General features: G+C 37.4%; 2 protein-coding genes across 2 annotated transcripts; one reads left to right on the top strand and one right to left on the bottom strand.

Annotated features, from left to right (window-relative positions):
• Positions 1–7,065: 7,065 nt before the first annotated feature.
• On the bottom strand, positions 7,066–9,151 carry LOC148910550 (uncharacterized). The gene is made up of 5 exons (XM_089031248.1): positions 8,771–9,151; positions 8,336–8,409; positions 8,141–8,232; positions 7,684–7,793; positions 7,066–7,586 (listed from the first exon to the last, which is right to left on the bottom strand). Exons 1-5 carry the CDS (start codon positions 9,149–9,151, stop codon positions 7,206–7,208), a joined length of 1,038 nt encoding a protein of 345 aa, XP_088887374.1. The 3' UTR covers positions 7,066–7,205.
• Positions 9,152–9,623: 472 nt separating this feature from the next.
• Positions 9,624–12,184, top strand: LOC148910551 (uncharacterized). Its single transcript, XM_089031249.1, has 2 exons — positions 9,624–10,059; positions 11,128–12,184. Exons 1-2 carry the CDS (start codon positions 9,624–9,626, stop codon positions 11,343–11,345), a joined length of 654 nt encoding a protein of 217 aa, XP_088887375.1. The 3' UTR covers positions 11,346–12,184.
• Positions 12,185–16,219: the final 4,035 nt, after the last annotated feature.

Genomic DNA, 16,219 nt, shown 5'->3' on the forward strand with positions numbered 1-16,219 from the left:
ATGTTCAGCGTTAGGTCCAAGCTTGGGTGTTTATCAAATGAAACTGCGGGTATCGGATAGGTACTGGTACCAAGCAATAATTCCTTTAACCAACCTTGTACGGGTTTAGGCTTGGGATGCTTCAGTTGAGAGTCTATCTGATCGACCAGCGTAGGTTTCAAATCCTCATTGCTGTACATTCTGGAGCCGTTAAAGTAAATCCCATCGGGTCTTCTTTCGAACTTACTAGGGTCTGCGTGTGGAAACATCTTCCTAAACGCTCTCCAGTTCCAGTAATCCCGGTTGTCGTGATGTGGCTGCTCCTCTATGTTATTTCCAAAAGCGTCGTACATTAGTATATATAATGGATGTTATACCATCAGCACCTAAGTTGTACCCAGATGTTCCCTATACTACACCTAACGAACTAAACGCCGAAAACTTTCGTCTGAATAAAGCGAACTTAATCTTGGCTTACTTGGAAGGGCAGGCAAAACACTATGAAAAAGTTAGGAAGAAATACGTCAGAGCCTGTAGCACGCTACATAAGATTGCGATAACTTCAGGGTCCATATCTGTTGTGTTAACGGGCTCCGGCGTTGCTACCTCACTAACCGGACCTGGAATAGTCGTTGGCGTTCCTTTGGCCAGCGTTGGAGCCGTCTGCGGCATTGTTTCCGCTGTTACAACAGGCATTATGAAACAATTGTCAAGCAAAATATCAAAACACGACACAACAATAGCTCTGTCAAGGGCTAAAGTAAATACTATTGCCGATCTTGTCTCAAAGGCTTTGCGTGACAGAAAGATAGACGACGTAGAATTCTCGCTTATTCTGGCTGAAGAGGAAAAGTACGAGAAATTAAAGTCGGGTATAAGGAATAAAAAAACAGTCGTAAAAGATCTTTCCGAGGAATCTCGCAAAAAGATCTACCAAGAAGCAAAAAAGGAGCTTCAAAGAAAACTCGCTTAGACATCAGTTTTGAAAAGAGCGTGACAGGATTCTATTTACATATCGAACGTCAGTCTAGAAATTACGCGTAATCTTATGCCATAAGATTTATGCTAATTACTCATCTTATGGCATAAGATTCACTATCTTCTTGGAATCCATCCCAAGAGGGGGTGGTTGGGGTCGATTTCGCGAAATATTTCGTAAATTATGTCAGGGTAATAAGGAATATCCTTATCCAGCCGACAAAACATCCACTCGGCTTTTGTCATATCAGAAACCTCAGGAATAGACTTACCGGTAATTTCAGACAAAAGATAGGGAATAGCTTTGTAATATTTCCCTAGTCTTAATTTTTTTAGCGTTTTCCGCAGACTTTGCGGGGTTGGCTCTTCTAAGTGGTCTATGATTTTCTCCTTTACTTCGTTGTCTAAATATAATGGTCGTAAACCCTGGATATGACTCATCCAGTCCCTAAAGTATTTTATTCTCTTGTATGGGGTCTTCTTACGACCTCCATTGGCGTAATATTGCTCTCTGGTAGCATTTGGTACGGCATTACGAATATTCTTACCACACTCGTAACACTGTGCTGACGTGTCATCTTCTATTTGCATTTTCTTACCACAACACCAGAAACCCTTGGGTTTTGGAATGATTACCTTAGGTTGTAGACAAATTATACAGAAGCCGTTCACAAAACCTTCACACCTATGCATATATGACAGCGATATTTTAACATAGCATACCGCACCTCTTCACCCGGCAAATACAGCGCTACGTCAGCGCGGTAAGTCTTCAGGGTCGTAATTTAAAAATTACTATGATTTCGAAGTTTACTTACTACGCGAATCTTAATGACGTGGGAAAAGCCTGTGTTTGGTGGGGTGAAGCAGGAGTGGTATGCCCTATACTACTCGTAATTGAGGGAAATTCCCTGAGATACAACCTATGAGATGCTGGGTTTTGAACAATAAGCTGTAAAAGTCTTTGAATCTCATTATCTTATTCAAATGATGTTTTTAAAACACGATCTACTGTCCACGTTCGAAGATGGCTTTAACATCGATCCATGAATCCAAGAATTTAAAATAATAAAAAAAGAGCGCAGACGATATTTTACCAGGTATCATTAATATTCCTCATTTTCAGTACTTTTTTTCACCAATTGCTCCGCAAATTAACGTGTTTTTAATGGAAGTTGTAAAATTCATTAATAATTCATGAGGTAATTACCCAGTGAAAGACCTGGATTCAGGTCACGTGGATGGTTTGTAATTCTCGATACAGGACGTGTGAAACTTAAAGCACGGGGAGGGTTGAATAGTCAGCAGGGAAAGGCTGGGGTTGATGAATTGTAAAAAGTATGCTTATTAATATGATTTACTTTTATAAAAAGATCTCTAACCCGCCTAATTAGTATGCTTAACTTTTATAAAGAGTCGTGTCCTTTGGAATTCTACAAGGTTTATTAATCAATAAGTTTGTACATGAATACATGCCAATATTATAGATATTACTTATTCGCGTACCCAAAGTTGATATTGCAGTTGTTAAATACTGAACTTGCACAAAAATTATTAATATTACTGCTCAACGAATCCTCTGGCATTGGAATACTGGTTAGTACATCGTCTGACAAGTCAAATTTCCAATCAAAATCGACAATATCATTCTCTACGTGTTCTCTAGGTTTTGATAACTTCTCCTTAACACTACTATGCTAAAATGCAATTTAAAGCAATTCATTTAACACATCCAATAAATTTACTTGCCTCTTGTCAGCTTTATTGAGAACGTTCAATGCATTTTCTCCTCTCGTCTCACTTAAATGTCGGTTAATCGCACAAATTAACAAATAAAGCGTTTTAGGTGGATAACGCTCTCCATTTTTTTTGGCCACTTCGCCAACGAACTTACACAACCAAAAGTTTAAGGTATTTGGCAACATGTGCTCCAGATTAACGGTCAGATCTTGAACGTCATCACCTTTGAGACCAGCCACTCCAACGTGTTCTAACATTGCTAATTTATTTGGCCGTTGTTCCTGCCATTCCTCGAAAAATTTTATGCCCCATTTAGTGTTGTATTGAGTAGCTTTTGGAGTAGCTTCCGACACTAAACTGGACTCTTCTTCTTTACTCTTTGCAGAGTAATTCCAAGAAATAAAAATATTTTTTTCAGGGCGTATGCTAATTAGAGGGGTCTGAAAATGAGTAGGCCTAGGATTAATGACCTCTTGTACTAAAACTATGCAAGATTAAACCTTTAAAATATAAAAAACTTCATGTGTTCTATTTTTTTAGTCAGTAGAGTGATTTTTTTCGCGTGTAACTTGAATAAAGAATTTTTAGTCGATATTTTTACAGGACATACTTTCAACACTCTCAAAAGTAGCTTCAAAACAAGTGGCAATTTTACTATGGCCGAAACATTGGAGTCGATTTCTTCATTGTTTTCGGTCTTTCTTTGATTAACGGCAACAATGATTGTCGCAAGACCAAAGAAATGCGGCTTATTCACCCATTGGGCACTCTTAGTCCCAACGGGATTAATGAACGCGTTACTTTCAACTGACCATTTCTTTTGTCTTTTGATTGTTTGTTTTTGTTTCCTTGCCTACCTTGTTCTCATTGGTTTCTTTTGTCTTATTCTATCATATAAACACTCCTTTCTACCAGCGTCCGAAACGTCAATAAGTTTTTTCGTCTTTTCACAGTGTATAATTTACCTTTTTGTCATTACTGTTTCATTAGAAACACCGACGCAGCTCACACTAGTTTTTAGCTAGTTATCTCTTCTTAAGGCCAGTTTAGTTTAGTTCTCATCAGGCCAAGATAATAGAATCATTTAACGATGAGACTGACGCGATTCTTGTGATTCTTTTAACTAGAATGAAATCATAGAGTGCAAATAATATACCCGTGAAATAGTTAGGATTAAATAGGAGATAGTTAGTGCTTAAGAGCGACTGTCTGTAAGGATCGACCAAAATCGAATTTTCATGGCACAAGTCAAAAAATCGATTTCGCTCATATTTTGTTTTTAGATAGCCCTTAGTGTAAAATAAATCGAGGTGTTGTTAGTTTTGAAAAAAAAAATTTTTTTTCCCACGAAATTTACGAAAATAGATTTCGCCCAAATGCAGGTGGAAAATGACCGACGAGGTCAAGGAATTTAGTACAAAAATAAGCGCATCCTACAGCTAAACTACTTAACAATTTTTTCGGTTGGTACTTTTTACCGAAGGAATAGGTATTCCTCTTGCTTTTCGTTGTATTTATTCTAGAATATTTGGCGATTTGAAATTCGAAAAAATTTTTCTACCGTGTACACTTTTTCCAAAGTTTAAAAATGCAAATTAAGGCCTTAAAATACTGCTTATAAAAACTATGTGCGGAGATACCAAATTATTCAAAACCTACACCCAGAGGATTATCTAATGTATTTCTATCAGATTCAAAAGAAAAATCTCTGGGCAAATCATTTTTAGCTTTCCGTTGAAGTCTTTTTACGATCTCTATTTCGCGATATTTCAACCGTAAACAGCTTGTTGCGTTACCTCCACCGACGTGACTATAATTTTAATTGCAATCATTCCATCGCTAAATTTTGCTAAAACTAGGGGATCAAACCAAGAAAAAGACATCATAGTAATATCCAACACATTTCAATTGCGATATATTGGCATATTTTATCACATACTTTTCTAACTCATTCTATTGCGTGACACAAAGCATGCTTTGTCAGTAAAATGAACACGCAGATGAAAATCGAACAACAATAACTTTCAAAACTAAATATATCAGTGAACTAACTTTATTTTATTTAGCTGCTCTTTCATTGGATTTTCAAAATACGGTTTTACTAATCCAGTAGCATTTAATAATAGCAATTTCCTTCAATAAACATTGTTTTGATAATGCATGAAACTAACACTGAGTCGACTGCCGCAATGATTAAAATCACGTGCCATCTTTCCATGGGAAAGTTCAGCAAGAACTGTATAAACATGGAAGTGGTTTGTTCTTTTTAATAGTTCTATAGTTGGAGGTCCGTGTAGCTATGATCGAAGAGACAGAAATAAGTCAGTCGAGTCGTTACCCGTCAAACGCAAGAAGGTATATCAGACAAGCTCGAACAACTAGGCAAGTCCTGTTCCTGCTCTTGAGAAAGCTGGTATAGATGAAATTGCTTCTCGGCTTCTAGTGAAGAAGATATATGAAAATTGCATTCTGACGAAAATACGCACATTGTGGTAGTTAGTCCTCCTTCGTACTACTTTTGACATTTGGTAAATAACGCTAACTTGATAAAAGTATCCTATATTCAATAACAAATACCAATACCCCAAAGGAGGGTTTGACATTGGTTATTTTTTTAAATCTTTTTCCTTGTTGTGTTATCGTGTTGTAATCTTTCACACCAACCCAGGCATCTATCTCTCTCGCTGGAGTACTTCCCGGTCACTTCACTCGACGAAAAAATGGATTTGTCATGTAGGCAAACATATAGACAAATATATGGGCAAATATCATATTTGACTAATAGTAGACAATATTTGCCCAATGACTGTATATGATATGTACCTACACATTTATCCCATGGGCACAGATGGCAAAGTCCGTATGGCCCAGTAAAATCCCAAACGGCAAATATATAGCAGATATCATATCATCCATACATTTACCCGGTAGTAAATGTGAATGCTCATTTGATATGTGCACGTATTTGCCCAGCCCGTATATGTGTTTTATGCCTTACGTATACCCTGTGTTTCCCCAGGCCGTATATGTGATTCATGCCTTACATATACCCTGTATTTTCCCAGGTCGTATATGTGATTCATGCCTTACATATACCCTGTATTTTCCCAGGCCGTATATGTGATTCATGCCTTACATATACCCTGTATTTTCCCAGGCCGTATATGTGATTTATGCCTTACATATACCCTGTGTTTGCCCAGGCCGTATATGTGATTAATGCCTTACATATACCCTGTCTTTGCCCAGGTCGTATATGTGATTTATGCCTTACATATACCCTGTGTTTCCCCAGGCCGTATATGTGATTTATGCCTTACATATACCCTGTATTTTCCCAGGCCGTATATGTGATTTATGCCTTACATATACCCTGTGTTTGCCCAGGCCGTATATGTGATTTATGCCTTACATATACCCTGTCTTTGCCCAGGTCGTATATGTGATTCATGCCTTACATATACCCTGTATTTTCCAAGGTCGTATATGTGATTTATGCCTGACATATAACCTGTGTTTGCCCAGGCCGTATTTGTGATTTATGCCTTACGTATACCCTGTCTTTGCCCAGGTCGTATATGTGATTAATGCCTTACATATACCCTGTATTTTTCCAGGCCGTATATGTGATTTATGCCTTACATATACCATGCGATATGCTCTGACCGTATATGTGATTAATGCCCCCTTAATGCCTTAGATGTACCAGCGCGTCTTAGCCATATTTGCTCAGTTGAATTATGCTCATCATATTTGCTAAATTTAACTATGTTATCAGTCTTCAGCTATTGTCACTTATGGCAGGCCAAAAAAAATAGAAACGATATATGCCGTGACAACCACCTCATACTTTAAACATAGCTAACCTATGTTAAGAAGCAGGAAAAAAGACATAAATCATACTGAAAAATTTTTATTGTGAATTTCCTTTTCTTGACGACTGATTAACTATGAACAATTTGTTAACTACAACTAATTGAAAATGCTAGTTCTGTAAATTAATTATAGGTGTTTGATTCATCTTGTGACAGAATTTGTGAAAGAAGATCATAATATATTTAGTTGTCAATCGATCTTTGGCTTATGTACGATTCTTTTTAGATATTCTGTAGTAGTACACTTCATTTATAACTGCAAAAATTTAATTAAGGACACCGAACGTGGTTGGGTTTCTACGAGTTTTATGAATTAAATCTTGTGTCACTGTTCCTCCGTTCCTTTGGCCTGATTTCTAGGGTTTTCGTTCTTCTTTCGATTACTTGAACGTTATACTCGTTTACTTGAAGAAATCCAAAGGTCAAACGGTATAGCAGCGGCTATTTAAGCCTATTGACCTTTGGATTTCTTCAAGTAAACAAGTATAATGTTCAAATAATCGAAAGAAGAACGAAAACCCTAGAAATCAGGCCAAAGGAACGGAGGAACAGTGACACAAGATTTAATTCATAAAACTCGTAGAAACCCCAACCACGTTCGGTGTCCCAGTGCCCTTGATTTGATAAAAACCTTTAGGCTCTCAATGCCCATTCGGGACCTCCAGATAGCGTTGGGCGTCTTGACGGCTCTCCGATTTTCCACTTCAAAAGCATGGTGAGACTGCGCTCTGACAGCCTCCTTTTTGCTTTTCGGTCCATGCTTTCCATGAACTGGTTAGCTAGGGGGCTTTTCCATGCCAGAGGGTGTTTTATTAAAACTTTACTCTGCTTAGTAGGGCCCCCTTCGTTATCAGAGCCACTGTCCGCTGTATCGTCATCAGCCTGGTCATCCGCCTCTGACATCGACTCCTCTGATGACATATACTCCAGTTTCATAATTGCCTTGACTTTCTCTTTGTCCCCTGGTGATAGCGAGGTTGACAAGTCCGCTGCCTTGGATCTGGATTTTAGGAGCTAAAAGAAAAAAGAAAAAAGAAAAAAAAAAAAAACACCGTCAGTCAAAGTTTCTTATTAAACAAAGTCATAATCGTTGCAAACTCAGTTTACTCACATTTTGTTTTCTTTGTGTTTTCCGCTGCATCTTTTGATGCCTTCCAAGGGCCCCTGAACGCTCTCTTTTGTTTCTCTTTCTCCTCGTCAGAAAGTGACTTTTAAGGGCAGCTGAAATTATATCAAGTACCCATATATTAAAACTTGAGACAAAATTTGTTAGAAATGTTGGCATTTGGCCGACAATTACTCCTTTAGCATCCATTTGTTTTTGCTTTGTTTTGTTTTGTTTCGTTTCCTTTTTTTTTTTTTTTTTTTTTTTTTTCCCATGTTATTTTATTTCAAACTGCTTCCCCTCCCTTCGGCATTTGAATATTTCTAAAAGGATTTCGTTACCCCCCTCCCCCCCCCCCCCCCCGACCACCACCCCCATCCTTTGTCCTCACCCCTCCCCCCCGGGTTAACTTTGATAGGTGCATAAGGCCTTTCGCACTTCGTAATATAAAATACATAAATACCTTCTAACTCGACGGCAGAGACATCCTTATGAACATTCAGAACTCTATCCCTTATTGCGTTATTAATCTGTTCGTTGACGTCATCTCTGAAACTAATTAGGAAATACCATATTTGAGTGGTAAGTGGAAACTTAATATGGAAAGTAACTATGGATGATTCAGACAATATCATTTTTATTAAATTTTCATACTTACGCTTTAGTAAAATCCCATATAAGAGGGTTTTCTTCCCTGTCCCGTAATTTCTTTGCTACCAAGCGTACTTCAGACTGTAATAACATAATATAATTCATTAAAATCATAAGATGTACCTTAAGTTATTCTTAGACATAGTAATAATGTTTTCATTATTTTTATGGCTGTGATTGTATAATATTGGGGAAAAAATCGAAATCAAATCAATTCCTTTACAAAAAAGGAAATTATCATTATCATTCAGTGTCTTGTTATTGGAAATCAATAGTAAAGTTTGGTAGCATTAACCACTGCCATGGCGGGTTTCCCGCCAATTTTAGTATTGCATAAATTATACCGCTACATAATTATACCAACTACTCTTCGCGCCAAGAATTCCCAGTAAAATTATCAATAAAAATAGCTTGCTTTTTTAAATATTGCCACTTTACTTACTGCAACAGCCTTTGAGACAGTAATCTTGGTCTTGCTGTTGTCCTTATTCTGCTGGCTTTCTTTTAAGGCCGCTAGTATTTGGCGGTTTTGTTCTTGCAGTTCTTTAAACTGTTTTACAATCGTTTCGAAATTTGAAGAAATTTCTTCTTTTTCGCTGTCGGGGTCAACGTTCTCATTCTCGCTTGTTGCTTGCAATAGGCGATTTCTGTGTTCTCTTAGCACATCCTCGTTACCACCAGGGACAGAGGGAATAAGTATATTAAGCCTTTGAGAATTGGCGCCATTTTCAGTATGTCTACTCGTACTGCTTGTACTGGTAGTTGCAGTAACAGAATGGATTGGCATTGGGCGTCCTGGTAAAGGTGTAGATGTTCTTCCCATTTTTTGATCGCGACGAATGAACGCAATTTATAAGCAAAGATATAGAATGTGCGGGAAACTAGATGACCGACAGAGTTTGTTACCTGTTTGTGACCAAAAGGCGAATGAACGAATAAGTACATCCACTGAACAAATCTACCCCCTATCTATCACGGCGTATCACGTGACTTGTGATGACATATACGTTCATATAATGAAGTCTAATAATAAAAAAAGGAATAACTGTCTTATAAAAATGCTGAAGTTGTATCCAGGATTCATGTTAAGTAATATATCTATTATCTTAAAGCTATTTGCTCCATTTTATAAAGTTATGAAATTTTTTCTAAAGCCTAGATTCACGAAATATCATTGCAATAAACTTGATTAGCTTCTAGCTCTAAAACCATCGTACCATTATCTGCCGCCAACAGTGACAGCTCTAAGGAAAAGGGTGCGGTAATAAAGATCCGGCGTGCTTTTGTCCAATGGCATGTGGTTGATGGACGTGGAACTTTATTACGCTGGAATATGGCTTTTAGTCATTCAAAATGCTTGGATTTTGAGTAATTATCCCAATGATACACACCGTCTTTTTAATTATATAGTTCTGGAAAACAAAATGTCTTCTGCGATGTCAAAGCGTTATCATTGCTTTCATTGTAACGAAGATCTACATTACAGAGTATTTTGCCGTCACAAAGAAGAATTTTATGATCCTTTAACAAATCAATGGCAATTACAGCGGAATGACGACGAAGACTCAAATGATAGTATTTTCACTCACGAGATTGACGGCCAGAACGACACTTCTTCTAATGACTACAGCGAGATAAACGTTTTGGACCAAACTGATCAAGACTCCTCTGATGTGCCAAATACAAACCAACCATCAAGTGACGAATTCTTACCAGCTACTTCACAAAAAGGTATTGATGTTATACGTTTATTTGATGATTAGATTATATAATCTTTAAATGTTAAAGTCAAACTGCATATAGATAAAAGACTGAATCTTTAACAAGCGGCTGATTTGCACATGATCTAGCTCCCCTATTGGATTTACTACCAAGCATTAGTGTTATTGAAGCGAGATTAAGTTAGAGGTACAAATGATTCTTTTCTATTTCTATCTTAGCCTCGTTTTCACCGTTACTTTTAAGAAGGGTGCATTATTAAGTAATCGGCTTATGGTTGCCATCAAAACCTCAGTGTTCATTCAGAAAGGTTCATTCAAAGAGTTTATAAAATCATAGCTAGAGATAACTCATTTAAAACGCCAAAAAGAATTTACTATGTTCAAATGGATATTGCTGTACATTTTCGTCTCCAAATCAATTCATGACTGTGGTCATCCTGAGATAGCATGGTATCCGGCAAAACATGTTTGTCAAGTTAGAGAAATACAATTATAAGTAATTTATTTAATATGTCTCTTGGGTTTTTTATTTTCGATTTATCATTTTTCTTTCACGAATTATAAATTGTTGTTTTGCTGACTTAGAAATTTATATTTTATTTTCAATGGAAATCATTTATTTTCAGAGCAAAATTTGGGTCAAAATTATGCATTTAGGGACCGGTCATTATTTAAGTTGGAGGGGGGGGGGGAGTGGGGGGGGGGGGGGGTGGAGGAGAAATTGTCAGTGAGGCAAAAAAATTTCAAGGCCCCCCCTTTGAAGGCATCCAAGTTTATTGAAAACCCCCCATGGATTGTAGTAAAAAATTTAAAAATTTTCCCTAAAAGTCATTTTTAAATTCCAAGACCCCCCATTTTTCACTAGCAAAAATTTCAGGCCCCCCCCCCCCCCCCCCCAATTTTTCTCCCCCCCCCCCCCCCCCCCAACTTAAATAATGTCCGGTCCCTTAGCCCATGAGGTTTTTTTTACTGACATTTTTTTTCTAGTATTATAATGGTTTCAGACTTTATCTTATACTATGTTGCAGTTATACAATGCCGAATGAATAAAATACATCGTATTTGCTTATGTTTAAAGGAGACGGAATATATAACTTTGAGGAAGAAGATCAAGTGTTTTGGGATGACAAGTCGGACAGTGAATCTGACCATGAAGAGATAAGAGGAAATGAAAGAAGGAGATTGGTTGAAACTTGGGATATTGATATCGAAGACCTAGAAAGAGATTTTGAACAATCTAGTGCAGAAATAAGCGTTGCCGTCGAAGCAAGTTCCCGAGTGACCCTTATTAACTAGATTGCCTTGTTTGTGTGCTTTTGGTCTGCATACTTTTCTGTACCAGACCGAGGCATTGATATTCTCCTCGCCTTTTTTAAAGCGATTTTTCAGGTTTTGTGTGAGCTTTCGCCAATCATTTTCCCAACCGCAGTATTGGTTTTCCCGAGCTCCTTCAAACTCTTGAAAAATTATCTTTCTTTTAAAGATAAGCATTCAGAGTATGTTGTTTGTCCGAAATGCGACACCCTATACCGTTTTCAAGACTGCATAACAACAAGATTCGGGCGTGTCATTGCTAAACCATGTTCTCACATTGCTTTTCCGAATCACCGTCAATTGTTTCGCCGCACACCTTGTGGAGCGGAATTGCTTAAGGAAATTCGTTTGAAAAATGGACAGACGAAATTGTACCCACGTAAAGTTTATTGTTATAAAAGCATCAGAGAGACTCTAACTCACTTTATTAAGCGACCAGACTTTGTACAAAAATGTGAGATTTGGAGAAATCGGAATGTACCGGATGATATTTTAGTTGATATTTACGATGGCCAAGTGTGGAAAGATTGGCAATATTTTAACAGCACTCCTTTCCTTGCCCAGCCTAATAATTATGCTTTTATGCTGAATGTTGACTGGTTTCAGCCTTTTAAGCACAGTGTCTATAGCGTTGGAGTCATATATATGGTCCTCCTAAATCTTCCGAGAAAAGAAAGGTACAAAGAGGAAAACGTAATAATAGTTGGGATAATACCTGGTCCACACGAGCCCAAATTGAATATCAATACGTACTTACAACCACTTGTAGCCGAATTGAACTTATTGTGGCACGAAGGCATCCAAGTTCGGCCTCATGGGAGTAGAACAACAAGATGTTTTCGAGCTGCCCTCCTTTGTATTGCTTGTGACATTCCTGCACTAAGAAAAGTTTGCGGTTTCTTAGGATGTACTGCTCACCGAGGGTGCTCAAAGTGCACAAGATTTTTTCCCGGAGATTTTAGTAGCATGAATTTTTCAGGTTTCGAAGATGACAATACACCAAGGACAAATGAAGAGCACCGAAGAGAGGCTCAGAAAATACTCAATGCAACAACCGCTGATGAACGAAACCAAATTGAAACTTCCACTGGAACAAGATATTCTGAACTCTTACAGTTGCCTTACTTCGATTGTACTCGTTACCATGTTGTTGATCCTATGCACAATTTGTTTTTAGGGACAGCAAAACATTTAATGAAAAATGTATGGCTAAATGCTGAAACGCCAATTGTTTCTAAAGAAAATTTGAATAAAATCCAGGAAAAGGTAGATGACGTCAAAGCACCATCATTTATTGGGCGTCTCCCGAAAAAGATATCAACATCGTTTGGAGGATTTACTGCTGATCAGTGGAAAACATGGACTCTCTTGTATTCTGTATTCTGCATTTGGAATATCGTTCCAACAGATGATTTGGAGCTGTGGAGGTTATTCGTATTGTCCTGCTTTCACCTTTGCTCTCCACTTATTACAACTGAAGAGCTACAAGAAGGACATGATTACCTAGTGGAATTTTGTAAATCGTTTGAAAAAAGATATGGAAAGGAACGTGTTACGCCAAACATGCATCTACACCTGCACCTCAAACAATGTATTTTAGATTACGGGCCTGTATATTCATTTTGGCTTTTCAGCTTCGAACGTTTCAATGGGATTTTAGGAGCGTTTCGAACTAACAATAGATCTGTTGAAATACAAATCATGAGAAAATTTCTCCAAAAGCATGAACTAAGAGATATCCCTTTACCAGAGAGATTTCGAGAAACTTTCCAACCAGTGTTTCAACTTCTTCAGGAGGCACAACAAGTAGGAACACTTGGCGAAAGCATCCCATCAATACCATCAACACTTAATCTTTCAGTTGGTCAAGTACTACGTTGCTAGAGTGGAGCAATATGAATGCATACTCATGTTTTTCACCTCGATCCATTGATGTTCTTGATGATGACTATACAGAATATCTCTTTAAAGCTTATGAAACAATTTTACCTCAACACTCGGTCATTGAATGTGTTACCGATACGTTTGAGAGAGTTAGTACCATTGGATATTCGGGGACAAAGCTAGGGTCCTCTGACTCTAGACTGGAACGTTCTTCCTTCATTCTTGCAAGTTGGTGTGGCCAATATAGTGGCAGTATTGAGACCGATTCATTTGACTTGCGCCCCGGTGTTGTCGATTTCTTTCTTAAACAAACCATTATAATTGATGGCAAGCAGGAATCATTGTGTATGGCAAAGGTTCGATGGTATCAGCGACATCCAGAAAGACACAGGATTGGCAGACCACATGAAATTTGGTGCAGAAACTTGTTTGAAATGGAAGGGCCCTCTACATTCATACCCATACAAAGGATACACAGCCAGTTTGTTGCTGCTTACGATGTTATTGACAAAGAAAGAGTATTAATTGTTTGTCCTTTACAACGTAAATTGTACGGATGATGGAGATGACAGTAAAGTATCATCCAGGAAAAATATTCAAAGCTATCAAAAATAAACTGTTTGAACTGTGCATCAGTAACTAGATAGTCAAAATGAAAATTGAATGAATTATTTGATGACTTTAAAATTAGATGAATTAAAATAATTATGAATGAAATTGCATATATTGCCAATAAAAAAGATGAATTCATATGTTTAGACTAAACAAAATTGATGCTTCAAATAATATTACAGATGTTAGCGGTTTGAAATGCAGCTCATGAGGTTAATGGGTTAATGAGTTTTCTTATTGTCACTGGAAAAAACGCATATACGACTTACGCATATTATAAATACATCGTCCGCGTATTTTCCTGTGTGTATCAACGCATATAACCTCTCCTTCATGACATCAAAGCAAAACAATGATTGAATTAATGTGGTCGCAACATTGATGTCATGCGTTAGGAGAAAAAATTGACACATATGACTGAGATGGACCTGCATGCACTCCCCCCTCGTAAGTCGTAAAAACAAGCCAACATCCATTATAATTCAGTTGAAAAATTATTGATTTGTTTTGAAAAGTTTTGATTGCAATGAATTGAAACGGAAACCTCACATCGGATATACTCAGTTTGGGGTATTGTATTTGCTCCCCAGGTAAATATGGGGCAAAGCCTAGTGCAAAGTTGATTTCATATGTGCCCTTCATTTGACAATAGGGCAAATATAGGGCAAAAACGGTTATCATATATCCCCACTGGATAAATGCGTCTAAACTAAGGGCAAATATATAACATATTTACCCATGTGTTCAGATGTATGGCAAAGCAATGGCAAATTTATTAGAAATTTACCCCGACCTTTGCCTGCATAGGCAAATGTATGGGCAAATATAGAGCACCATATTTGCACAACATTTGCCAAGTGGACATATGATGACCAAATCCATTATTTCGTCGAGCTTCGACCAAGAAGTACTGCAGCAAGTCTAAGATCTATATTAATTATCGTTTCAGAGATAAATGTATACACTTATTTCAATAAAGTTAGTCACCAAAAACCTAGAAAGCTGAGATCACTGATATGAGAATCATGGGAAACTTTTCATATCAAGGAAGCATATACATACAAAGCTTTTTTAATACAAACTGCAGCTCGATGATGCTCAGAAGAGGTGAGACTATAACCGGTAAAAGATTCGCAAGTCCATGAACAGTTATCAAGCGGTTGAACGTGTAAAATGAATCTACCCATAATCCTTGTCGGCCTCAGCTTTATACCTTTTCGGGTGACTAACTTTTTTGAAATAAGTGTATTAACTTTTTATAGACAGACAAACATATTTATTTGGCGTTTTGTGCATAGTTGCACATCAACTTAGTTCCAAATAAGTTAGAGTGCTCACACTAAATCCGTGAAACAAATACTAATTTTTAGCACTAAATAGTGATAATTAAACAATAGAAAACAAAGGATTCGGTATGAAATAGTACTAATTAGTACTATTTAATGTTCACGGTTTTAGTGCGTGCACTCTACGAGTATATACGTATGTTTATGTATGCGCATAATATCTATATTCACATATTCCACACATACACGTCATACGTACATATATATTCTGTATATATAAATGTTCATATAATTAATTCGATAAAATGCGTTACTAATCCTAATCATCTTTATGCAATATTATAAAAGTATTGATTTTTATTTGTTTTGTTGTTGTTGTTATATAAGGCTGCGTTCATAATGTATGGCAGAGGGGGGGGGGGGGGGGGGGGCAGTTAGAAGTTTGAAATATCCAGAATAATTCTCAACATCCCCCTTAAAGTCATGCAAAAAAATGCAATCCCCCCTAAGCAAGGCTTGTAGCTTCTTTCAAAAATTGTGCATCCCCCCTTTTTCCTACCAAAATTTTCCCGATCCCCCCTCAATTTCACCTGCCCCCCCCCCCCCTCCTCCCCCCTTTCATACATTATGAACGCAGCCTAATTTAAGTTATTTACACGAGTGAATTTCGCTGGTTGGCAACACGCACCATTTTTATGATGTTGATATATGTTGAATGTTTGGAAATGTTCTGCATCTAAATGAGGACAGTTCAGCTGTTTCAAAGTCACGCTGAAGATCTTGCGAAAGCATATATCAATCAGAATAATGTGAGATTGGAGCCGGTTAGTTCACATATACTTTTTACCGACAAAGCATGCTTTGTGTCACGCAATAGAATGAGTTAGAAAAGTATGTGATAAAATATGTCAATATATCGCAATTGAAATGTATTGGATATTACTATGATGTCTTTTTCTTGGTTTGATCCCCTAGTTTTAGCAAAATTTAGCGATGGAATGATTGCAATTAAAATTATAGTCACGTCGGTGGAGGTAACGCAACAAGCTGTTTACGGTTGAAATATCGCGAAAT

The sequence above is a fragment of the Actinia tenebrosa genome, unplaced genomic scaffold (genome assembly GCF_029948245.1).
Source record: "Actinia tenebrosa isolate PJP-AT-01 unplaced genomic scaffold, QUT_ActTen_1.0 PGA_scaffold16__25_contigs__length_10494907, whole genome shotgun sequence".
NCBI classification, from domain to species: domain Eukaryota; kingdom Metazoa; phylum Cnidaria; class Anthozoa; order Actiniaria; family Actiniidae; genus Actinia; species Actinia tenebrosa.